Here is a 25788-nt window from a genome sequence, read left to right as displayed (position 1 = left end):
TTTACAATCACAATGCCATCTTAACGTCGTGATGTCTGTCAGCCATCTCCGATAGACGAACCCTTGTTTATAACAGCCTGAACAGCACAAGTTAGAGAGAATCTGATCTTTTCCAGTTCGGATTTGGGTCACGTTTATATGTGGTCCAAATCAGATACAGGATCTGTTTCTGGACCGTCAAATTGGAGTTCATGTGACTCTGGCGTAACTCTAGAGCCGTTATTCCCAACCAGGGGTACTTCTGCAGTTGCCAGGGGGTATTAGGAAAAAGTTATGAATATCCACATATTTGTGTGAAGGAGAAAGTTATTGTCACAATAACCTACCAACTATGTTTGTCTGCACAATACATGCCTCAGTTTACCACCAACCTGAGTCAATTGGAAGTTTATTAAGACTGCAGTAATAGTAGTTAGAAAAAGACATCTACAGTGAATGTAAAAATGCTGTAAATGGTTAAAACAACCCGTTCCTGCCTCGTGTTATTCTCCTGCACATGCAGGTCTCTTGTAGGCCATGTAAAGTTCACAGTGGAGTCTGATATGGGCCACATTTAAACAGTAATGTGAACAGTGAATCAAAAGAATATTTTGGGCAATAAATCAGAATTGAGCATTAAGGCCTGCAGACTGAACAGAGGATTAGATCCTTTTATATTTGATGCCCATAACAGATATTAATCCACACTCACAAAATACATTATGGACTTTTAAGTTGGATAATATCTTAGGATCTGTGTGTTCATACATATAAGGAAAGTCTGTCTGTTAAAAGAGTTGAGTTGAAACAGCAGCTGAATCAGGTGCTTCTCACTTCGAGGACAGCAAACTTCCAAGGGAGAAAAGGGAAGTGGAGCCCTTTTTTTTTTTTTTTGCTGTTTCTCAGTGATCAAAAGCTGCATTTTAATAATATAATTGTTCTGGGCAGGTATCCGAGGATCAACAAGGAGTCTCTGCTGCCCATAGCCAAAAACATGGGGATGAATGGTGAGAATTCAGAGGCCTGGTACCCGCCAGGTCACGGAGACATCTATGCCAGCTTCTCCAACTGCGGGCTGCTGAACAAACTAATCGCTGAGGGGAAGGAGTACATCTTCGTGTCCAACATCGACAACTTGGGCGCCACCGTCGACCTCTTCATCCTCCACCACCTGATGAGCCAGCCAGCCGACAAACGCTGCGAGTTCATCATGGAGGTCACCGACAAGACCAGAGCTGACGTCAAGGTCAGTGCAGATCGGCATAATTTACTAAATGAACATCATGCTGTGTTGAAGAAGACTTGAAACTAGCGACTGAGACCATAAACTCATCAGGAAAGTGTTTACTGGGGGAATAAATCAGCTGAGAAGTAGAAACATTTTCTCAGAGACTTCTATACAATCACACTTCTTTCTGCAGCCGGTCAAGTCGCCCCCTGCTGGCTGTTAGAGGGAACGCAGGTTTAAGGCTCCTGAGCATTGGCTTCACTTTTCAGACCCGGCCTCAGCACTTCCTGCTTCCTCTCCGCAGGGTGGCACACTGATCCAGTACGAGGATCACCTGAGGCTGCTTGAGATCGCGCAGGTACCGAAGGCGCACGTGGACGAGTTCAAGTCCGTCACCAAGTTCAAGATCTTCAACACCAACAACCTGTGGATCTCTCTGCCCGCCATCAAGAGGCTGCACGAGAAGAACTCCATGGACCTGGAGATCATCGTCAACCCAAAGGTGACGGACACATTCACATGAAATAATCCACACCGTTACAGTTACGAGGCCGTCAGTCGGTTTGTACATGACAACAATACTTTATTTTACAGGTCTGTCATTTTCTAACAAGTTTATAGGACATTTTCATAATGGAACAAATTCGGTAATTAAATGTAAAATAGAGACTGTCTAATTAATGAGTTAGAATCATCTGATAGCATGCAGCAGGTCATCTGAAAATTGAAAAATAAGAACTCTGTTCTTAGTCAAGCAGAGTTTCTTGTAATAAATTAACAATCAATTCATATTTACTTTGGTTTAAATTGCGCTTTTCATCAAGAAAAAAACTAAACTCAGCATGAAATTTCTTAGGAAATTGTTAAACACATGTACATGTAAAATAAAACATTACCACAAAGTGTAGCACAGGTGAGCCAGGTAGGAAGTACCATTGTTTACTATCTGGCAGAGATGGGGACTCGAGTTTGAGAGACTTGAGACTTGACCTCTAGCTCAGAGACTTGACCTCTAGCTCAGAGACTTGACCTCTAGCTCAGAGACTTGAGACTTGACCTCTAGCTCAGAGACTTGACCTCTAGCTCAGAGACTTGAGACTTGACCTCTAGCTCAGAGACTTGAGACTTGACCTCTAGCTCAGAGACTTCACCTCTAGCTCAGAGACTTGACCTCTAGCTCAGAGACTTGAGACTTGACCTCTAGCTCAGAGACTTGTGAGCATCTCTGCTATCTGGTACACACATCTGCTGACTCGTGGAGATTTTAAGTTGTGGGTCCTCTGAAACCATCATTCTCTAACTAAAATAAACTCCTTAAACGCCTTTTTTGAAATATTTCAGCACTCACTTAGTTTACAATAAGGCATTGTGCATTTTTGGACTTCCTCATCAGACTCACACCCTCAGTTGCTACATCTAATAAGTAATAATATGCCTAAACTGACTTTTTGTTGGTGTAAATGGGATGAAGTTGATCAACACGTTTCTAAAACAGTTTCAACACACACAATATTAAAACCTTCATAAAGGAGGATTTATTGCAGTAATTATTATTACTACCTAATACCTTGCTAGGGCTGAACCATTAATTAAAATCTTATCTAAATTGCAAAATGGCCTTCAGCAATTTTCAAATCGAATGAGGTGCAATATTTGTTAAAGGCAAAATGTGTGTCAAAATACCATTTTAAATGAAAAATTGTCTTGAGACCGGTCTTAAGACCTCTTTTTGTGGGTCTTGGTCTCGTCTCAGACTCGACCGCATTTGTACCCGGTCTTGTCTCAGACATTGAGGACACTGGATTTTATTTCAAGACCAGTCAAGACCATAACTTTGTGAATATCAATAAATTGCTTTTGCATTGTCTGATTTATTTGTTAACATCCTAACTTTGATTGGATGTAAAACATATTGCTTCAAATGCAACCAATAACTACAATTAAGAATCTCCCGATGCTGCCTTTTCCAACTCTAACCGAACACCTGAATGTCTCTCTCTGCAGACGTTGGACGGCGGCTTGAATGTCATCCAGCTGGAGACGGCTGTGGGCGCCGCCATTAAGAGCTTCAACAACGCCATGGGCGTGAACGTCCCCCGCAGCCGCTTCCTGCCAGTGAAGACGTCGTCCGACCTCCTGCTGGTGATGTCGAACCTGTACAGCCTGGACGCCGGCTCGCTCACCATGAGCAAGAAGAGGGAGTTTCCCACCACGCCACATGTCAAGTTGGGCAGCTCCTTCACCAAGGTCGGTACTGACCAGACACGCTTTTGTCTGAAACTAGGGATGCACTGAAATGAAAATTCTTGGCCGAAACAGAATATAATGAAAAAAATTGCAGAAATACTTTCTGTGAATATAATGCAATTAATCTTATTTCCATCCTGTATAGACACCTTACTTTGAAAACCGGATGTTGTCACATGTGTATCCTCGCGCTAAATTCATCAAGTCTGACCCAGTTTGATAAATAATTAATAAATAAATAAAATATGTGGTTCTTGTATGGTGTAACATGAAGACTTCACAGCCTCTCTTCAGGTAGGACTGTCATACTGCAACACTTGAAATGACAGGATAAAGTCACTAACCTGCCTGTCAGCTCGCACTGCTCCGTTTCAGTTACCATAAAGGCTTGAATACGTGTGCACTCCAAATTTATGTGCGGCTAGCTTAATCGTCTTCTCAGAAACGAGTGACAGAAACACTCAAACCGGGTGAGAACATTTGTTGCCTTTTCTAAGAAGTCAGCGTGCTAGGAGACAAGTCAGCAGAACAGTCTCTGCAAACGGTGAGTTTTGATTCTTTCTGGGACACATTAAAATGCTTCCACACTGCTGACATGTCAAAGTAATTGTTCGGTAAAATTTAATTGGTCTTTTGACTTATTAAGCCAAACACCAAGCTTTTTTTTTTTTGTTTAACTATTTTCAGCGGCCGAACATTCAGTGCATCCCTATCTGAAACATTTAAAAACTGCCGAGAGCAGCCACAGGAAATCCCATCATCTTTGAACCTCCAGGAGTTTAAACACTTTGTCTAAAGTTAAAAAAATATTTTTTTATAAAAAGGTTTTTAGAGATTAATATCCTGTTCATTTACCTGATAATATTATTATCTTTAGGTAGAAATAATGAGTTAATTGGCTTCTTTTTATTTTTTTTTCCAGGAAAGCAGTAATTTCTTCATGATGTTGGATGAATTTTATTGTTGTTATCTTTATAAAACAAAAGGTTATTTTATCCTGTCATCACCATTATCGATATCGAAAGATATGAAACTTTTTATCATGATAACATTTCTGGCCATATCGTCCAGCTCTAGTTTGTTGTTTGTTTTTTACCAGCAGACTGTAAGACCAATAATTGAACAACATTTCCACCACATGGATTTTGTTTTCTATTTCTGGACCGTTTGAGTTTTGCCTTTGAGAGTCCAAACCAGACCAGCTGGAAAACTTAAACAATACAACATCCTCACGCTGGCACAGTTCAGGAACCGGACCTTTAGGTGTGAACCCGCTCCCTTAAATATTGCAATCGAGGCGACGCTCTGCTTCCGTGCTTCTGATTACTTGCTGAAAAGCACCGCAGGAAACAGTTTAAACTATCAACACTGTTAAAGGGTTTCTCAAAGCTGCTGCTGCTGTTGTTCCAGTTAATAAAAATGGTTTCTCTATTGTTGTAGCTTACTCTCAAATCAATAAGAGGAACAGTTTTCAGGAACCAGGGGCAGTTGAAACAGTTCTGATGTCGTTGTGTGTTCTGCAGGTTCAGGATTTTCTGACCAGGTTTGAGAGCATTCCGGACATGTTGGAGCTCGACCACCTCACTGTGTCGGGAGATGTCACCTTCGGAAAGAACGTCTCTCTGAAGGTAAAGAACATTTCCAACCTCTGACCTTTCACAGCTGCCGTTAACGCTGATCTGCCGACGCTGATCGAGAAAATTCTACATTTTATGAAACATTAGCAAGTCGAGTTTTCTTACACCCCAGATCCAGCTAACGCTAACAGTAGCAACGTCTCAGGTACAAAACAACTTTTATACTGAAGGGAAACCAATGATGGCTACAAATGAGTCCCCAGACACGCCCCTCTAGGACAGAGACTCCTTTCACTTTAGCTATGAAGGGTATGATGAGCAAGGAAGAGGATGAAGGTCACAGAGCACTGACAGGATCTGCGCTGAAGGAACCAGAACCCTGATTCAATAAGAACCGGATTCGATAAGTAAAATTGAATTGATCAAACTGAAACAAAACCCAACCCTACCACTCATAAGCGGAGGTAGCGTGGGTGAATGGGGCCGACCCACGCTACCTCGTAGTACAAATTAGAGTTACATATACAGAATATATTCACATTTACTCATATAGCTGACGCTTTTATCCGAAGATCCCACAGGGAGCATTTCAGAATAAGAGCGTTTTGCCTGCCTGATTTTGCTGATGTGTTTAGATTTTGTTGACTTGGTGATTAGCGCTTGTTTTTTTTGTGCTTCTACTATGATTAAGTAGGCTACGAAGTTAAATTGTTTCTTGTGTCTGTTTTAACTGTGTTTATTGTTGATATACGATCACGGGTCTGCAAAGGGTATTTTATTTTGAAAATGGCTGCGTATTCTCTCAAGAGAGGAGCGGAGAGACACTTCTGGTATAAATGACTTTGTAGCTGGTGGGCCCCGTAATGAAGCTCCGCCCCCACTGTGCTGAGAGTCTAGCTCTGCCCCTGCTACCGCTGCAGAGCCCTCTGGTCCTCGGCCATGTTTTCAGTCAGGATGCTTTCTATTGCTTCTCTGAAGAAGTTGACTTGGGAATTTAGCCTTCTTAGGTTTCCTTAAGAACTACAGTCGTTTCTGAGCTTTCTTCACCAGCATGGAGACGTGAGACGACCATGTCAGGTTTTCTGCATACATTTTCCTGATTTATACTTTAGTATAATTTTAAATGCAGTACTTTTAATTCTAACAGTATTTTTGGTATTGGTACTTTTACCTCCATCTGTGGCTGTTTGTGTAAACACTGGATGGGACATGGCGACACAATGACTTTATCTTCACTGTTTTTAATGAAACTTTCTCTTCCACAAGGGAACCGTCATCATCATAGCCAATCACGGTGACCGGATCGATATTCCTGCCGGAGCGATGCTGGAGAACAAGATCGTTTCAGGAAACCTGCGGATCCTCGACCACTGAGGACTTCTGGGAAACTCCCCACCACCACCACCATCCACAAACGAAGCCATTTGCACCTTGAAGAGCCTCAAAGAGAAGAGTTTTCTTCTCTTCACTGATGAACTATCGCAGCTTGTTTTTGTCTGTCTTCACCCTGTAATTTCTATGTAAATCCTGCCTAAAAAGGGTCACAGGTCAAACCCCCTCCTTCTTCCTGATGCATCTGCAGACTTTCTGCTCATCGTGAAGCTTTTCAGGAAGAAACTTGCTGTTACTGCAAACAATCGCTGCACAGTCTGTTTCTGCTGTCTATTAAAGTGCAATATGGGTCAACGAGTGTCGTGTGATGTTCAGGTGAAGTAAACTGCTACCTTCCCAAGCGTGTGCTCGTGTATCAGTAAAACAACAAATCTAAATTGAACAGTACAAAGCAAACAACATCAGATCCATGCTAATATGGCTGGCTGCCACTGCCCTGCATCACTATTGGTTTTAGAAACAAATCGTTCTCATTCATTAAAGAGGTCATATTCTGCTAATTTTCAGGTTCAAAATCTTATTTAGGGGTTGTACCAGAGCAGGTTTACATGGTTTCATTTTCAAAAAACACCTTTTATTTTTTTTTCCTTCATACTGCACATTGCTGCAGCTCTCTTTTCACCCTATGTTGTTGTAGCTATGGAGTGATACATCTTGCCTCTAAATGATCTTTGTTGGGAGTTGCACATGCGCAGTTCCTAGTTAAGGACTACTAGCCAATCAGAAGCAGAGAAGGGCGGGTCAGTGAGAAGCCGGTAAACGGCTTCGATTCAGCTGTAGGCTAGATGTTGCCGACCAGCTTGGCAACATGGACTGGAACAAGTGTCAGAGTGGTGAGTTATTAATCTGTAAGAAAAGTGTCTTTCATCCATAAAGTTTTAACTGAGCTCTGTCTCTACATCACAGTAACAACTTTATGTCCACTGACTGCCTGGAGGGGAGCTAGTGTTTGGAAGGGAGAGGAGAGCTGTGTGCTGTGTGCTGCAGCTCGCTGTTTTTCCACCGCTGTTTTTGAGTAGCGCATTTAGCTTTCATCCCTTTGTCGTCACAGGGACTACAAACGAGCTGTTTTCAGGCAGTTCAGAGCAGAGTTTTCTGTGGGAGATGGGAACTCCGTTTGGGCTTTTTCACTTTGCAAACGTATTACATCCACAAAAAAGGTTTGTTAATGCAAAGTGCTCGTCAATAATTACAACCATTCATGCAGTTTAACATTTTGAAAGTCCCGCCCCATCCAGGCTGTTATTGGTCGGTTCACAAAAAATAACTGAGGAGCAACTTTATGCACTCGCTTTTTAGATGAAGTTAGACCAATGTTTCGGTTTAAGATGTGTGGGCCTACGTGACTGACCAATGGTGGCATGCAAGAAGGCGGGACCTAAAGAGAAAGAGCAAAGCAATGCAAATATGCACTGTAGAAAGAAAAAGCTGAATCCTGGACAGGTCTGGGAAAAGAGGGCATATGGTCACCCTAACTGTTACAGCATTTCTTGCAGGATAAATCAACACATAACACCAGTGGTACACAAGATTAACAATGTGGATCGCATTAACTGGTGATCAAACCATAAAGTTACAACACTAGGATTTTGTACCTGAAACGTTAGCAACTGGTTGGAGTTAGCTGGCAAGCTAACATTATCTAACTTGAGCCAACTCACTCATTGTCAACTGCTTATCGTCTGTACAGGGGGGCTGGAGCCATCCCAGCTGGCAGTGGGTGTAGAGGCGGGGTACATCCTGGACACTCACACTCGCACCCAAGGACAATTTAGAGTCACCAATTAACCTGCATGTCTTTGGACTGTGGGAGAAAGCCGGAGCACCTTAAGAGAACCCACGCAGACACGGGGAGAACAACTTGCGCAGACTAAAGCACAAAGTCACAGTTTCACATGCTTTGCAGTAAAGTTAGTTTACTGGTCCAATAGGATGAAAGCCAACTCTGTTTTTACATCCAAAACAAAGTGGATGTCGCTCACACACCATGTCTGCACACAGTCACTGTAACTTACATAAAAAACAATAATGCAACATAACTGAGGTGGAGGACCCATTCACTGCAGTAACGTTACTATGGTAACTAACTGTAAAGTGGCAACAATCTCATAACATTCAGCTCACAAACCCTTACTTTATCATCCAAAACATTTTGCTGTGCTCACAATCGCTGAGCCTCCAGTGAAAGACGCACAAATAGTTATTAAATAGCTGTAACGAGTATGGGTTAGTTCAACCTCCAGCTGATAAAAATACTGCTGTGACATTGCAGTGGGAGTTCCCAGCACGTTGTGTCTACTATGCATCAGAAAACCACACACCTAGAAAGACAGTGGTTGCAATCAGAAACTGCACCGTGGGAGGCCCCTAAAACCTTCACATGGCCCCTTTAAACAAAATAAAAAGGGTTTATGGATAAAATTCTACCTAACTTATTTCTCAAAATAAAGTATCAGGAAACAGCATTTGTGTTTTTGTCCATATCAAATCTCTGCTATAAAAATACATAAGCAACAAAGTACATTTACTGAAGTACTGAAGTGCAGTTCTGAGGTACTTTCCCTCTGAACTGTTAGTGAAGTATAAAGTATCAGAAAATGTTTACTCATTTGTTAGTAGCTTTGGATAAAAATATCTAATATTTGAGGTACAACAAGCATAAATATTTTTACTCCACTACAGTTATTTGATCATTTTAGATACTTTGCAGAATCAGATTAATACTAAATATAATCAAAAAGGAAATTGTGAACTAGCTATCTTTCTCATATATGAGAATTTTAAAACCCAATATACTTGGTTTTTCTGCTTTTCACAAAAAGATAACTTGAACAAAGATTATCCCTAACGTGTGTTATGCATAGTTTGAGATCTGACGATCCGTCTCATTTCTTTAATTGTCTTTTATTGGCAGTAATAACCTTAGATACCAATTTATCTGCATTCAGCTCATATCAAGCTCTACTTTTAAATATATTTTGATTCCCATGTTTCTGTACTTTTGCTCAAGTAACATTTCAAATGCAAGATTTTTACTTGCAACAGCTTTCCTACACTGTAGTATTTATAGATCTGAGTACTTCTGAGTCTTAAAGCTAAAACTATCTGCAGCAAACAAAGAGACTTGAGAAAACAGCACGCTGCTCCATCATCCTGTTTTATTCACATCAGGTTTGAAGGATTCAAGACATTTGTTGGATTCTCAGACAGACATGCAGCCCGACTCGTCTGAACCGAACACAGAGGGTCGACTCATTCACACACTCACTCGCTCTCTCACTCTCTCTCACACACACACACACACACACAGTGGTATGGTAGGCACACTGTAGTGGAGAGCTCAGATGTGTCGTCTCAGACAGTCGATCAAAAGTAGGCACTTCTGAAGCGGACAGTGATGAAAGTAGAGTCTCAGAGGAAACTGACAGCTGCGGTCACGCCTCGTCATCCAGCTCACTTTGAACTAAACACAGTTTCTGACTGTCCTCTGAGTGGGTGGGTTTGTCCCTAAACTGTAGGTGAAGTCATTTATTTTTACTTTTTTTTATTTTTCTTGCGATAACGGGATACGATCTCCCGAAAACGAATATTTTCTCTACGATGAACTTTTTAAAGTTTAAAAGCTGATTAATGCTGTGAGACAGAAACCAGAAGAGAAGCTGTCTGGTTTGATGGGATCCAGGTTCTCTTCCGATTCATCGCTGCCTGTAGTGTTCAAGTAGCTTTCAGAGACTGATTAACCTGACGGTGACGTGACCGCAGCTGGACAGCTGTGTTTTGTTTGGTCGGAGTTCAGAACAGAAAATCTGATGTTTGAAGAAAACTGCGTTTGCTGTAAGCACCGGCGCAGGTGTTCTCAGGTGTTCTCAGGTGTTCTGACTCTGCTCAGGCTGAAGCTGGGAGCTTCAGCGGGAGTTTAGAGGGTAACAGCTCTTAACAGGCGAGTGAAAAATTATCCACCAACACTCAGCCCTGAGTCTAGTTTCCACTCCAGGTAAACAAAATAACACTTGTATTTAAGTGTGTCTGTATTAGCACAACAAGCCAGAACACCTGGGAACATCTGTGTGGTTGTACCACAGCTGTGCAGCAGGTTTAAGGATTCATTACTCAAAATCACGTGATGACCGGGTGTCTAATCGTGCGTTTTAAGGCGTTCCTTCTAAGAAAACTCGCTTTGTCTACATAAATTAAACTCCTCGACTGATGAACTAAGCTCAGAGTTTTAAAGAAAAACCGCGTCATCTAAAATTTCACTTGATAAGTAACTTTGATCAGTTGAAAAGGTCAGTAAATACTGCATTATATTGTCTGCTCATGTTTAAATGAGCTCAACCAGTAAAGCTTTTAGTGCACACCATGTTTCACACCATTTTATTTAGGACAATGTTTGAGTATGAATAAACGAGGAGTACTCGTTTTCAGTTTGTTAGATGACAGCACCTGAAAGCAGCACGAGAAAGGTTTCGGGTAAACTTCAGCTTGATTGGTTCACATCTCGCGATGTGATCATCTGTGATTGACAACTGATAACACCGGGGAAACATGATCTCTCACATGATTGTTTTCTAACTTTCCAGGCAGCGCTCGCTTACTTTCATTCAGGAAATTCTGCTAAGAAGATCCACAGTAGATATTTTAGTAGATAGATTTAGAAATGAATCAGATTTTCTGTTCTGTCGTTTCTCACTGGAAAGAAACAAAAAGCTCATGCAGAGTAAATAAAGCTACAGCAGGAGGGAGAAGGATCGACAGTAGTTTGAGTTAACAGCTTATTTCATGCTTCATGTTCTGCAGTCAAAAACTCATCATACCTACATGTGGAAAAATGACGGTCTGCCGGGGCCTGAATATCACTCAGCTGAAACTTGATGCATGGTTGGATTGTTTTAAAAGAGAAGAGGGGAAAAAGTGCAGTTGAAGAGTTTATTTTCCAAATTAGAGACTTGTTTTACTTTGGTAGCAACAGGATGTAGCTGAGAGTTGATTCTTCCCCAAATGTTTAGGAAGTAAACTCTTCAACGACACTTTTTTTAAATCAGCTCCTGCTTCTTTAGGGCTCCTCCAGGTCTCAACCTGTCTGGTATTCCATAAGAGGTCTGGAAAATATTCTTGTTCTGAGTATAAAAGAAACCACGTCTGTTTTCAGCCGTCTGGATAAAAATCAAACCAGACGATGAACGAGGAAAAGGTTTGGAAACGCCGTGAAGGAAACCTGTCGATTCTTTCAGAGCAGGAAGTAGAAAAAAACCCGGTTCTTTCCAGAGCGAATCACATCTCCCCCCCCCCTGACTCCTGAACCCTCGGCTGTGAGGTTTTAGCAAAAATCTGCAAAACCAGCGGCGGAAAAAATTAGTTTTCAGTGTGCGTTGATGATTAACAAAATTCCCTTCGGCTCCAACATCCCGTCCCAGCTGGAGAAAAAGTCCACCACAGTGGAGAATGTTTTCAAGACAGAAAAATAAATTACCCCGCCATTATCTAACAGTATCTACACCCTTCACTCCTGTTAAAACTATAATTTAATAGTATTTCTGTTGCACACAGTGAGATGAGTGGCAGCAGTTTTTAAGGAGGCTCTGTGTGTTGCTTCATAGAGTATTTTAAGGTGGAGCTGTTCAGGAAGCCCCGGCGTGTTTCTGCTCTTCTCCTCTCCCAGTTTTGTGTTTTTGGTCCCTTGGGGCCTCCCCAAGCTTCAGCCGGCCGCCGTCGGTCCCCGAGGTCGGCAGCCCGTCTCCGGGTGGCCGGGTCGGTCGGTTCTGGACGTCTCGTCGCCGTCCTCCATCACCTCTTCTGCTCCCAGATCTCTGCCATGTTCAGGTCGAGCCGCTCGAGGCTCTTCAGCGCCTGGACGTTCTCCGTGTAGAACGCGACGTCCACCACCACCAGCCTGCAGGCAACAACCCGTCAGTCAAACAACCAGACCTTTAATTATCAGCTGCTCTGACTGTCGATGCGTGCGGCGCAGTTACCCGTGCTGTGGTCCTCCGTCGTTAACCACCCCGAGTCGAGCCAGCTGCCTCTTCAGGTGCATCTTAAAACCGGCGTTGATCCTCAGAAACAACATCTGTACAGGAGAACACATCTGTCTGAGGCTGCGACATATTCACACTGCAGACAAACTGGACTCCCAGACCTTTTCCGGGAATCGTTCACAGATAAATAAACCCAGGGCCAGCCGGCGCCATAGACTGTTGCTTAGGGCAGCAAGAGAAGGTTTTCGACTCAGGTAATAACTAGTGCTGGGCAACGATTAAAAAATTTATCGCATAATTTTCTTGCCATTAATCGCATTGTTATATGCAAAACTGAATAATGAATTCTAAAGTAGTGTATTGCGTACTTTTAATTTAAATGTACTGCTATATACACAAAAGTGCAATAGCGTGGGGTTTGCAAACACTTTGCTTTTTCCCAGCAGTATTCCCTTTACACAGCAGCAATAAAAGATTTCTTGTAAATCTCAACTTAAACATTAATGTAATCTAATCAAATATAAAAGCAAAGCTTTTTGCCACTGCCAGGGCATTACCTTTTATAGCTTGTTAAGTCCAGAGCCACGATCATAACATCATAACAGGCACCTTCTGAGCAACAGGTTGACATATATAAATCTGTTTCCAGGTACCAGCAGAAATATTTTTATTCTATCAGAGAGCAGCAGAAACAGTCTGTGTTCAGAGTGACGTGGAGTGGTCGAGCACAACAATTCGACAGCTGGGATTTACTGTGCAGGGGACTTATTAGTCTGTGAAGTCTATGTTTGTAATGGATTTCCTTTAGAGAGTCAAAAAAGAAATAAAAACAACACTTTCAGGGATGCAGGTTGAGTAGTTCGCTACACAATGACAAAATAAACCGCATTCCTCCGACTTTTTGTTACTCCTCTGCTTCAAGCCAGTTGCTAAGACACACACACACACACAAGGTCATTTCAATTTTGCTGCATCCAGCGCAGTCTGTTGCAGACTCCCTCCGCTGCTTGTTTGGGTGGCTGATTTGCAAGGTAATCAACCCCCCGTGACTCCTGGTCTGACTGTATGTATTCAGAGCCAGTGAGCAACGGACTTTCAAAATAATAAGAATTTTTTAAAAACTGTGTTAACATGAGATAAAATAATTGTCAGCATTAATTAATTAATGCGTTAACGTGATTTTATAAAAGGAGAAAAGTTGATCTAAATGAGAAACATATCTGAAAGCAAACACAGAATGCCTGAGAGCTGCACTGCATTTTATTATAGTCTTATATTTTGAACTGTCACCTGCATTTTGTGTTTCCCTTCACATATACAAACACATTTACACCATAAATTGATGCAGAAAAGGCAGAAATTAGAGCAGACCAATATAAAGTCTCACCAAGGGGCCAGCCCTGAATAAACCACATCTCGGGACAGTAAATTTCTTTAATAACAGAAGGAGAGGCAGGTGCGTTGTGTCTCACCTGTGTCTGTTCTTCAGGTAAAAGTTCAGAAATGGCTTCGTGCATCTTCGCCATCTGCTTACAGACATTTCTGAAGCAGGCCGAGGGCATCGGCGCCTTCACTTCATACTGAGAAAACAACAAAACAACATCCTTAAGGCGAGACACGGCATGCAAACACAGTTTTAGCGTGCACCGACTATTTAGCTTCCATAACATGTTCTCTTTCAGACTACTGGAAAGGTAGTTTATTTTACTCCAGTTTGTTTCTGTGCGTCTGTAGATTACTTCTAAACTGCCGCTGTTGATGTCTGCACCATATGATCGCCAGGACCGTTGGAAAGCTGTGATCAAACGTGACACCTGGATGAAGGATCAGTGTAATGACGCTTACAGACAAGATGCAGAACACCAGCTTTACAGAAATGTCTCCTAAACGCTGCAGTTTAACTAAAAAAAAAAAAACTTAAACCTTTAAAACCTGAACTCACCTTTGATAAAACCTTCTCAAACAGACTGTCCATGATGGCCACCAGCTTAGCAGAGATCTCCGATATGTGATCATTGTAGTCCTTAAAAGCAAACAAACAGTCCCAACGACACCTTTTCACCAAAATACTTCAAAGTACAAAACAATTATTTTGATTCTTGGGGTCAGAATTCTTCCCATAATAAAGCTGCTTCCAGTGTTTTGATCGTAGAATGAAGAAATGTGAGGACGTTTGTGTGATTGCTGTGTGTTACCTTGGTGATGTGGTCAAAGTGTCTGAGGACGCTGTACTGTTTGGGCTGCAGCTTGGTCTCAAAATGAGCTCTGATGATGGGAATGTAGTGAACCACCAGCTGCAGGCAGCGGGAAGCTAATGCTACACACACAGAGAGATAGTGTCTGAATATTTGGCAGCAGAGGCAACGCTTTTAACTATCGTCTCCGTTTTCAGACAGACTGAAGCATTAAAAGCTCCTTTACAAATCAAACTGGTGTGTGCAGCTGGTCGTACCGAGGTTTTTGGTAGTGATGGTCTTCAGGCCGACAACTTGCAGAGCTCCGGCTCCCAGAACCAGCTGGCAACTCCGAGAGTTGAAGTGCTGCAGAAACACAACAGAAGAACAGTTTTGAAACTTAACGCTAACAGCATGACGCTGCAGGGCTTCCCATTGGATGACAGTGTAACGGCGGCGGGGGGCAAGTGTGGTTACATGTTTTATTTCACCCTTTTTATTCTACTCTCTACATGCTCGCCTTGCTTTTCCCCCCACACACCTAACACCTCCTGCCTCTCGTGCAAAACAGACGCGCTGGCCCCGCCTCCCGCTGTATGTGTCTGCGCCGCTAACTTTCTCCTTCAGTAGTTTTATGAAGTTGCAGAAAAGACACAGAACTCATCTGGATTTTCCATTTTCACATGTTGAGGAGGCTCGGTAATGATGAAGACTATCACAACAGTAGAAACCAACGTGGCGCTGAATGAAATCTGCAAAGGTGTGTTCACTGCTGCTGCCCCTGGTCCGTGCAAATATCCACTGTGTCCGCATCTTGTAACGTAATACCAGAAATTTACAGCACAAAAGGCTGCAGTCGCTGCTTTTTTCCAACTTCAAAAATAGAACCACCTTTTGACTGAGATCAGCTGTTGCTCTAAGCTCACAGTAAACTCTCGCTGGTAGAATGTGTCCAGTTTCTATACTCCACCTCTGCAGTCGCCTGCAGCTCACAGACTACCAAGTCAGTCGCAGTCATCTCCGACTAATGTAAGATTTTCACAGCTGCAGATTTTGATGGAATCAGGTACTGGCTCAGGTTAATGGTTAGTCACAACACATAATTGCTGGACGTGCGTTTTAAACATGTTTCATCAGTGATCAATGAGACTTCACTAATATTGAATTACTTTTTGCTCACATTAAAGTAAGCAATAATAAATGACTCGGCAAACAATATAATAAAGTCAAAACAGAAAGATTTTACACTGATATAGGTCAACGCTTTCTGTCACATTTCTCAGCCTCTCAGAACAACAAATGGAGTATAATGGAAAATATAAACATGGAGAATTTGGGTTCGCCTGGAGAAACACTTCTCAGTAACACAGCTCATCAGTGAGGCGGTTCTGACCTTGAGGAGGTCCGACAGACGCGTCAGCATGTCGGTGCAGATGGATGGGATGTCGTTGACACACTGACAGTATTCCAGAAAGATCCGGATCAGCAGCAGAACCGTCCTGAAGAAGCAGAAAGACCAGACGGTCACAAACACAAACCCTCACAGCTCAGTGTCTTCGTTATGCAGATTGCAAATCACTGTGTGTACTCTTGAATAATATATTAACAGTAACTGTGTGATTACTTCAAGTGCTGTGTTACATCAGAAATGTTTAACCCTTCAATGAGGGAGTGCACATACCCAACGACGGCGTATTTTTGCCCGTTGACGAGCAGAAACTCAGCAGGCTTCCTGTCCTCTGAACCTGCACACAGAAACTGAACATGTTAACTGAAGTCTTCAAACACTTGTTCTGAGAATAATCATGAATGATTCTTGAGGTTATAGATTCGAGTTCGGAGAAGTCTCCTCACATTTTTATAAAGACAGCCTATAATATTTTAGCTTATATTGTTTATTTTATTTCCTAATTGAAATGATTTGCTTCCATCAGAACATGTGGCAGTCATGTTCTCAGACATTTGTAATGAACATTATCAGTTTAAAAAGGGTTACTCTCTCAGCCGTAGATGATAAAGTAATAAAGGGTATATCTAACAACCCTTTGGTTGGGTGGGTTTAAACAAAGGGTGGTATGTCCTGAGTTCTTTAACACATCTACATGTGAATACCAGGAAATGAGAGCTGAAATTCTGAACTCTTGTCTCATCCTCATCTTTTGATCTTAAAGCCAAATGTCTTCAGGGAACAACAAAAACAAAGGAATTTGCATCACCGTTCCAATACTTTTGGAGGAGACTGTAGATGCTTTTCAGTTCTTGTGTATTGTTTCTGTTTGTGTCTGTGTTTATGTTTTAAGCGTAATAAAGATATTGTACGAAACAAAATGTAGCAGAAAGTTGGAATATTTCAAAGACAGAGCTGTTTTAGTTTTAGTAGCCTTATTGATTGATTCAAACTGTGTGCAAATTCCAGTAATTATTTTTACTGCAGTTGGGTTTTTTGGGTACCTGGGATTTTGCGTTCTGGTAGTGTTATTCTTCCGTCGGCGATGGAGTTCACCAGATCCTGAAACTCAGCAGGAACCTCGGCCTGCTTCCAGCGCTCATTATCCAGGAGGAGGCTACACAAAACAACAACAACAACAACCATCATCATCAAGACACACAACCAACACCGTCGTTGCATTCATGGAGGGTCACGCTTCAGATTCTGGGTCAGTTTATAAGGTCAAATTAAACCAGGACTTCAACTGCTGCAGCACCTTTTCACATGTAGTCCCCCCAGATCAAACAGGATCAAAACATTAGTTGTCTCCCGCTGTTTACTACCTGTACAGATTTTTTCCGAACTAAGTTCCCATGGTGGGTCGACGGAAGGGGAGGGACTTAGTCTCTGACGTGCTTGTTGAAAACAGCTGATTTTGTGATTATTATTTGTGCCATTACCATCATGTAACAAAAGGTTATTCATTGTTGAAACGAATCAGAATCACCAAGTAATACAGTAGTTCATAAAAACAGAGCTTCTTTCCTGTCTGACGAACAGACTTCAGTGTTCCCACAGACTGTTGCGTACTAGAGCAACGGGCAAAACTGAAAACCACCGAGGTGTCCATACTCCTGCGCTACATAATGAGCTGCTGGTAACCTGAGTTTGGTCTTGCGCTCTTCGTGGAAGCGGTGGACGAAGCGGTTGGCCTGGCTCTGCAGCGCCCCCCTCAGGGAGACGCTCCGCCTGCCGCACAGCTCCTCTGTGTCTCTGACGAAACCCTCCACAGCCTGAGAGAGAGACACAAACTCGGCCGAGCTCAGACGCTCCAGAGAGCCGTCCTGTTGGGAGACAGAGACGATCCAAGAGGTCAGATAGAAAGTTCACCTTCACCTCACTTTAAAGACATTTCTCTCAGTCAAACCTCTGCGGATATAAAACAAACTCTGTGGACTGAAGCATCATGGGATATGAAAACAATTTACATTTGCCTTATAATGTGATGTTACTGTGAATTAATGATGCATTTTCTATAGTTAACTAGTTGTGAATTTACTATCAATATGCTTATAGGTCTGGTTTAGGGCTATGAAATAATTAGAAAGAAAACGTCTTGATCGGGGATGGGGATTGTTAATTTTATTGATAATGATACCATTTGAGACTGCCTAACGATCCGAGTTGTTACCGATATCACTATTGAAATGTCAAGCCTTTGACCGCTTTGCACGTTCAGCCAAACAACCAACTGACCAAATGAGAAATGAAGCGAGCGAGGACGTGAGGTAATTAAATTCTTCCTCGTTTTAATTTAATGGCGGTTGGCAGGCAATTCAATTGATTTCAAAAACTTTTATTAGACAATAAATGTATATCTGTGCACCAGCGATATGATTTAATTAACACGATTCTTGTCTATCAAGACAAAGCGTTACATTTCAGGAGCCGCTAGTCTCTGTAGCAGTATCAATAAGCTCGGACCTTACTGATTTTCGGGTTTTGAGAAATTTGGAACCAGGTCCTTTTAGAACCGGGTCTTGATCCCCATCTCTAGTCTTGTTGGTCAGCACCAGCACGAGAGAGAAAGTTGGATGCATAAATTAACCTTATTCAGAACATTTTAACTTCTCAGAAGGTCGACATTTCTGTATTTTACACTCTTTATTCTAATATTTTGAGCTGTATTTAAAACAAAAAAAGGCTTGAAATATTTGACGTTATGTATAATGAACCTAGAATATATGAAAGATTCAGTTTTTTACTTAAATTAAGGAGAAAAAAAATACTTTTTCACAATATCATTTTCTGAGATGCAGCTGTATACTGACATGAAGTTTCCACAGGGTGTCTGCACACTCTCTGGAGAACAAATGCAACCTTTGGAACAACTCCAAAATAAGAAAATACCATTTCTATCCCTTCATAATTGCAAACGATAACTATTATTAGAAATCCAGCTTTTTCCTACCTGCTGTAATGAATAAAATAACTGTAGCAGGATTAGTTGAGCTATAAGTAGACGAAACAACATACAAGCAAATAAAACAAAAGGACCCGGATGCTTTTCAGGGATATAAAACATTAAGACTGAACAAAATAAAATTCCCGTCTGAGTTTACAGAGTCTTTAAAAACACATTAGGCCTTAAATTAAATTAAACAGAAAGAACACACTCCACCAGTTGCATTCTGGATAACAGTGTAACATTACCAGCTGCTGTGAGCGGAGAGGGGGGGCTGTACCTTGGCTCTGGCTGTGAGGACTTTGACGCAGCGGTCGTGGCTGACGTCGGAGGCCGAGTGCAGCAGCTCCTGGATGTTGTTGATCACGCGGTTCAGCTCCAGCTCAGTGGGCATCATGTTCTCACCGGACCTGAGGACAAATACACTCACTGTCTCTGTCTGACACATCTGCACACATCAATCATTTTCATTTCCAAACAACAACTACCACGCTCCATCGCAATATTTAAACCTCATTACTGCACTTCAACTATATTTCTGCTCTAATTGTATGTTATTTAATGTTTAAATCTGATTTTATATTTTGTTGATAATTATTTTTAAGTCTTTTAAACTGCCTCTGTGTTTCAGATGCGCTCTATAAATAAAGCTGCCTCGCGTTACAGGATCAAGTTTGTTTTTTATGCAAAAAAGAAACCAAACTCGTCATACAAATATCTAAATTGTGTTGTACTGTCTTGTATTTGTGGCTTTTTTTCCTGTTGTACACTTGTATAATATCCTCTGTGTGAGTATAGTATAACCACGTCTTTACATTTACCTACACAGGTACAGAAGATGAAATACTCAGTACACGCTGTTTTAAACTGTGCTATTGAAAGTCTTTATCACTTTTGGGCTCATACCAAAGATTAAATCTAGGGCTGTCAACATTGAAACGTTGAAAGGTTAGATAAAAACCCAAGTTTTGCGCACGTATTGCAGTGATGAACAGTTTTTCCACTGAACCACAGATAGTCTCAAAGTGCATCTTTTAAAAGACTAATTCTAATCTATTATAAACCATCAAAACGTAGCTGATATGTTATCATCAAGTAAAAAAAAAAAAACTGATTCCTCAAACTTGTTTGTCAAACATCTCTTTCCTCCCAACATCACAGTTACTTGTTTTATTCAGGTTTCCAACATATAGACAGGCCGCCCCCCCAAAGATATATTAAAGTGGATGTGAAGTACGGACGAGGTAAAGCAACAGTGATCACACCATTGCAGATGTCATTTGTTAGCTACCACGGTGGAAATTAAGTAGAATGAAGTAGAATTAAAATTGTAAAAAATAGAAATAAGCTACTGGAAATAGAAAATAAACCCCACTAAGACAGACCCCCCCAACGCCCAAGCTGTCTGTTATTCCCCCAAAAAACAACCCATCAAAGTCACGGTTGAGGTACAAATAAGAAAGAAACCTTACGTGAAGCCCTGCTCCCTGCAGAAAGAGGACTCTGTGGTCCCAGGGTTGCTGCCGGCAGCCTCCGCCCGGCTCTGCTGTACCCTGGAGGCCGCCGCAGAGCTCTGATCCAGGACCACCGCCTGCTGCGGCTGCTGGGCCTCGTTCAGAGCGTCACTGATGAACAAACCCTCGTGGGTGAGGTAGGCCAGCTCGGCCTCCCCCTGCAGGGGCGACGGGCCGTGGAAAGCCTCCTGGCCTGAAGCCCCCAAACGGGCCTCCTCCAGGAGCCGGTTCTTCTGGCTCGAGGCCAGAATCTCCTGAACCACGTTTTTGATCACAATCAGAGTGGCCTGACAGACGGAGAAGAGGGAATGAGCGCGTGATGAAACATGTTCTGTAAAATGAACTTTCATGCTCAAAATAATGAACCATCTTCTAAACACTAACTGAACGAGGCCATCAGGTCTCATTATTTTCTGTAGAGTTTCGACTCACCTTGATCCTCTGCAGGAAGAGGAGGAAACTCTCAAAAACATTTTTCAGCAGCTCAAACCACTGAGGGAACATCATCACACGCATCTGGTCAGCCAGCCTGGAGACACACAGTGTACATAATGTTAAAAACATCCTGCTCATTACTTATGCACATGTTCTTTGAGGTGTTTCACTTTGCTTTGATAGAAAAAAAACTGTTCTCTGCTAGTATTTGTTATATCTAATGTACTTTGATTCATGTCCCTGGACGGATTTTTAATGTAATTTGCCATGCAAATCATAAAGTAATGTCACATAAAAAGACTTATCAAAGTTTAAAATAATAATATATATATATCTATATCCATCTATCTATAATATATATATAGACAGACAGACACACACACACAGCTTGTTTACAGTCAAAATTAGAAGAGGGTTATACAGGTAAATACATGCAATTATAATTTTAGGACCACAATATCACATATACTGTAAATCTTCAGTTCCCAATTAGACACCTGCCCTGTTTACTGGCCTGATGTGGCTACACATTTTGAACAATAGATGCAGGTGTCAATTAGAAGCATGTTCTGTGTTTTATAGACGTTATTTGGATGTATAAAACTTCTTAAAGGCCACCCGGTCTCCTGTGTGAATTGCTTAGATCACACATACAAATATAAATGTTTAAACTTTTGTTAATACAAACATGCTACACATCGTTAGATCAGTTAGATTCTTCACAATTCAATCGTTTAGTTCGTTTTTCGGAACCAGTGAGCACCAAAGTATAATTTATCCAGTTTTACTGGTATGATATGGTAAACAAGAGAGACGGGGGAAAAAACGCTAACTCCCGACTTTTGAAGAGGCCTGTATGTTGGAATATGTCTCGATTCTTCGATAATTTATATTCCTTTGGTCCATCGATCAAAAGAATCAAAAAGGTTTTCCATAAAAATGACTGGCTTTGAGTTTAAATAACTGGCTTTCAACCTTTCTACTGTTGTTTCTGTCTCCGTGTTTGTACATGAGGTTGGCCTGGACAAAATGAATGATTCATTATTTATCTGTCTTTCCACAGCCTAACTTTTATATTCATACTGGTTTAAATAAACACTTTGATAGTAGCCAAGTTCACCTCTCTGCTAAGAAAGAAATCTGTGAGAGTTCAGTGAATGAAGCAAATAAAAACCAGGCTATAATGTCTGTTTTGGGTAATCCAGCGATTTGTAACAAAGTCCATGATGATATAACACCACAGAACGGTTCGATAGATCAACAGTCCTCCAAATCATGCGAGTTACATTTTCTACTTACTTAGTGACGACTTCAGTGTCGATTTCTTCTATGTGCAAAACACTTTCTGCCACACACTGCAAACACAAACGTTTTTACAATAACTAAAATGGTTTTAAAATGTCACACAAATAAGACAAATGAGAGTTGTACTCGTATTTGAGTTGTTTACACAGCCAGTGTCAGGAGTCGTACCTGGCTGACGATGGCCTTAGCAGCAGCAATCATCTCATCGCTGTAGATATCCAGAAAGTCCAGCTTCCTCTGCCGCAGCAGGCCGAACACCAGAGACTCCAGACGCTCCTGAAACACACACCGAATAAAATTCACTAAACGGAGTCCTCAACAACAACAATAGGTGCAGAATCAAAAGTTTGCAGACGACAAGACGAACTTTAATCAAGCAAGAAAATCTTCACAAGCAACAAATTCATCAATAAATGAATCTTAATTGATAAAAAAAAATAATCAGGCTGTACAGTAGCTACAATTGAAAACATTTGTTTTTAAATTTTAATCATTAAAGTAATTAAGGAAACGTGTGTCATATCAAAATCCTTAACTTTATCACTGATTCGACTGAGAATAAATATGAATATGTACTGTAGTAAATTAAAAAATTTCTTCTTCAGGATCAAATCAAAACATAATTCAACTTTTTTCACTGTGTTTTACTTGCTTGGACCAGATGGACATAAAGTTCCTGTCAACCCTCCTGTTTTTCCCCCATTAATCTCCTCTGTTTTTTTTTTTTACCTTTCTAAAAAATAAAACGAAGAACCCGCTGGGCATATTTGATATGTTTGCTACACATGAAGAACATTAGCTGTAACATGTAGTGATACGAAGTCACTGCTGAAACGGTACTGTCCAATAAAAGAAGAAGAAGAAGAAGAACAGTAACGCAAGGACTCCCTTATTTTTTAAATCCCAGTGTTGAAAGGTATGGACCACATGGATCCATCTTTATGTTCACGACTGAAAAGTTGTTTCGATGAGCTTTCTGAAGCTCATTAACTTGACCGTTAACCCCACCCATCTGGCACTCCAAGCTCATTAAAACACACACTCAAATTAATATTTCCACACAATATCTGATCAAATCACTGATCTCTACTTTGACAGCTGAACCCGATTTCAGCCACAGGCGTGATTTCATCAGTTTGATGTGATTTTTTTCAGTAGTGTGCGTGGCCCACCTTCTGTGAGGCAGCGCTTGGTCTGTGGACCTGTGATGGGCACAGCATCCGTTAAATACACAACAATTCAAATACAAAGAGCCAGGAAATGTCTTGTTTGACCAAAGTACAACCTTCACACCCGACAGCAAAAAAAAGGTTCCTACTTAAATGAAAATGAAAATCCAGCTGCTTGAAAATAAGAAATCAAACCACATTTTGGTTTTAAAGTGCAAATGTTTCCTAAATGTCGAACCTTTCATGTGTCTTGTTGCAGCCGTTAACATTCTCCCGAAGCAAATGCAAAAAATGCAACACCGTGTAAAGTCCTATATTGTTTTAGTTTATTTATTTGGTATGTTACTGCATTCTATTATAATGTCATTATCTGTTATGTTCTATGTGCGCAGCACAAAGTCTTTTTCTGGGACACATGATGAATAGAAGGCTTTGAAGGTGATAGAGGAGTTTGTTCAGACCTTCTCGAGGACCTGCGGCTCGTCCTTCAGGCTGCGGTTCAGGTCGCTGCGGGCGTACATGCTGAAATCCTCCACCATCATCTTATCGATCAGCTTCTCCAGCTCGCACAGCTGGGAGCCCAGATGTCTGAGGGAAAGACAGTCAGTCAGTGGCCTTGCAGCTGCAGTCTGTGTGGTTTCTGAATAATGTATCTCCGTGGCTTCCTGTACTGAAGCTTACATGGTCACATGAAATGATTTGATCATCATCTGTGGTTTAATGTCTGACTGTGACTAAAGTTCTTCATTGACAACAATACGGAAAAGATCCCCACAGAGACAGACCTTTTTTAAAGATAAAAATCACAATGGCTGTTTGTAGAGGATAAAACACGGACAGTAAAAACAGTCCAGAAGTCAAATGTGTGCAAATAAAGCATGAAAATTAATTTGGCGTTGAATCTGACTGCACCCACGGATACCTGGCCTCCCTCACCTGAAGCTGTGGATTCCCTGCAGCTCCTGCTGCAGCACCTCCTTGGTGGTGGATATGAGCTCCAGCGCTCCAACGAACTCGGAGGTGGAGAGCAGCAGCTGCACGGTGGGCTGCGTCTGATGCACCGCCGCCATCAGCTTCAGCTTGTTGTGCAGCTTCACGTAGTTGTTGCGGGTCAGGGCGGTGCGGACGGCCCGTAAAGGCCCCTGACACATGACCCGGTCGATTGCGGCGGTGCGGCCCCGCAGGACGGCCACGGCCTGCTGCGTCTCCTGCAGCCGGTCCTGCAGCTCGTGCTGCGAGGACATGGCGTGAAAAAACGCCTCGGAGCGCAGAGAGATCTGCCGGGCGATGCTCACCTCCACCACATCCAGGTAGTGACTCAGCTGGAGGGCGGCAGAGAGACAGATCAGCGATGTTGCTTTAAAACACCACATATTCCAGCAATCCAAATTTAAAACTTGTCTCTCACTTTCTCCTGCAGCAGTTTGGAGGAGGCCACGTCTCGGCTGCTCTTCCCCCCGGCACTGTTGAAGTGCGACCAGGGCAGGACTGCGTTGAAGGTGACCGGGTCATCCAGAGCAAAGTCAGGCTTCATGAAGATCTGCAAATTCAAAACACAAGACAAAAAGGACATTATGAGACACACAGAAACTAAAAGGTAACAGCGGAGATATGAAATTAGAAACTAAGAGCATTTAATTAACATGCTTTTTAAAGTTTCATCTCAGAGATGATGGATAAAGGGACAAAGTCTGATATTTCCAACATGGAAAACTTAAGGAAAGACATTTTTGGCACCGTTTCTAAATAATCTCAAACATATCTTTTCTACACTAAAACTTTATCTTAATTACTGACAAACAAATATGCTGATACCAATATCTTTGTGAAAAGTTCAAATCAGCCAATAAATTCATCACACTGAATAATCAGACTCTGACTGACAGGTGAAAAAGTCCAGGTGAATGTTGCACATTTTATTATACTTCTGGGCTTATGTTATTGTAAAAAGGTACATTTAAGGGGAAATCAAGTGTTAAAGCTTCAGTTTCTACAACTCCGATCCCATAAAAACAGAGAATAAAGGAGAACAGAAGTGTTACCTTCGGGACTTGTTCCAGCTCAGCTCTGGATTTGTCTGAAGGAAACAAGAAAAGCTCTGGATCAGTCACTGGTCATCATTCAGCTAGTCAGATGTAGTTTAAGCTTATTTTACATTCTGAACTGCAGAGTTGTGTGACGGTTACCACAAAAAGCAAAAGCTAATTTGTTTTCTCTCTAAAACAACATTTAGATGACATCAGACATGTCCAGCTCAGCTTATTATCAATAGCAGTGTACAAAAGCACTGAAATAAAGATTAAGAACAATAAGTTCATTTGTGTTGCACCAAACCAAATGTTACAAAGTGCTTTACACAAAACAAACACTAAAAACAAAAGATACAGGAATAAAATAAG

General features: G+C 41.6%; 2 protein-coding genes across 5 annotated transcripts in view; one reads left to right on the top strand and one right to left on the bottom strand.

The window, feature by feature from the left end:
• Window positions 1–6717, top strand: part of LOC123969540 (UTP--glucose-1-phosphate uridylyltransferase-like) — a 36469-nt gene extending 29752 nt beyond the window's left edge. For both annotated transcript variants that reach the window (XM_046047047.1, XM_046047039.1), the window contains exons 6-10: window positions 928–1225; window positions 1512–1709; window positions 3212–3454; window positions 4978–5082; window positions 6298–6717. In XM_046047047.1, coding sequence (XP_045903003.1) covers window positions 928–1225; window positions 1512–1709; window positions 3212–3454; window positions 4978–5082; window positions 6298–6405 — 952 coding nt within the window. In that variant the 3' untranslated portion in view covers window positions 6406–6717. The remainder of the gene's footprint in view (window positions 1–927; window positions 1226–1511; window positions 1710–3211; window positions 3455–4977; window positions 5083–6297) is intronic.
• Window positions 6718–9561: 2844 nt separating this feature from the next.
• vps54 (VPS54 subunit of GARP complex) overlaps window positions 9562–25788 on the bottom strand; it is a 32386-nt gene continuing 16159 nt past the window's right edge. For 2 of the 3 annotated variants that reach the window (XM_046047008.1, XM_046047025.1), the window contains 20 exons: window positions 25432–25466; window positions 24798–24929; window positions 24326–24711; window positions 23851–23977; window positions 23393–23422; window positions 22389–22496; window positions 22215–22270; window positions 20913–21009; window positions 20439–20767; window positions 19247–19376; window positions 17664–17845; window positions 17024–17136; window positions 16254–16317; window positions 15966–16071; window positions 14851–14938; window positions 14594–14715; window positions 14341–14421; window positions 13871–13978; window positions 12396–12490; window positions 9562–12313 (listed from right to left, as the gene is read on the bottom strand). In XM_046047008.1, the coding sequence (XP_045902964.1) occupies window positions 12208–12313; window positions 12396–12490; window positions 13871–13978; window positions 14341–14421; window positions 14594–14715; window positions 14851–14938; window positions 15966–16071; window positions 16254–16317; window positions 17024–17136; window positions 17664–17845; window positions 19247–19376; window positions 20439–20767; window positions 20913–21009; window positions 22215–22270; window positions 22389–22496; window positions 23393–23422; window positions 23851–23977; window positions 24326–24711; window positions 24798–24929; window positions 25432–25466 (2495 nt within the window). In that variant the 3' untranslated portion in view covers window positions 9562–12207. The remainder of the gene's footprint in view (window positions 12314–12395; window positions 12491–13870; window positions 13979–14340; window positions 14422–14593; window positions 14716–14850; window positions 14939–15965; window positions 16072–16253; window positions 16318–17023; window positions 17137–17663; window positions 17846–19246; window positions 19377–20438; window positions 20768–20912; window positions 21010–22214; window positions 22271–22388; window positions 22497–23392; window positions 23423–23850; window positions 23978–24325; window positions 24712–24797; window positions 24930–25431; window positions 25467–25788) is intronic. The other variant, XM_046047016.1, reaches the window with a different exon arrangement.

Source organism: Micropterus dolomieu, linkage group LG01 (genome assembly GCF_021292245.1).
Source record: "Micropterus dolomieu isolate WLL.071019.BEF.003 ecotype Adirondacks linkage group LG01, ASM2129224v1, whole genome shotgun sequence".
Taxonomy (NCBI): domain Eukaryota; kingdom Metazoa; phylum Chordata; class Actinopteri; order Centrarchiformes; family Centrarchidae; genus Micropterus; species Micropterus dolomieu.
Note: the sequence above shows the minus strand (reverse complement) of the source record. Positions and strands in the feature narration are given on the sequence as shown.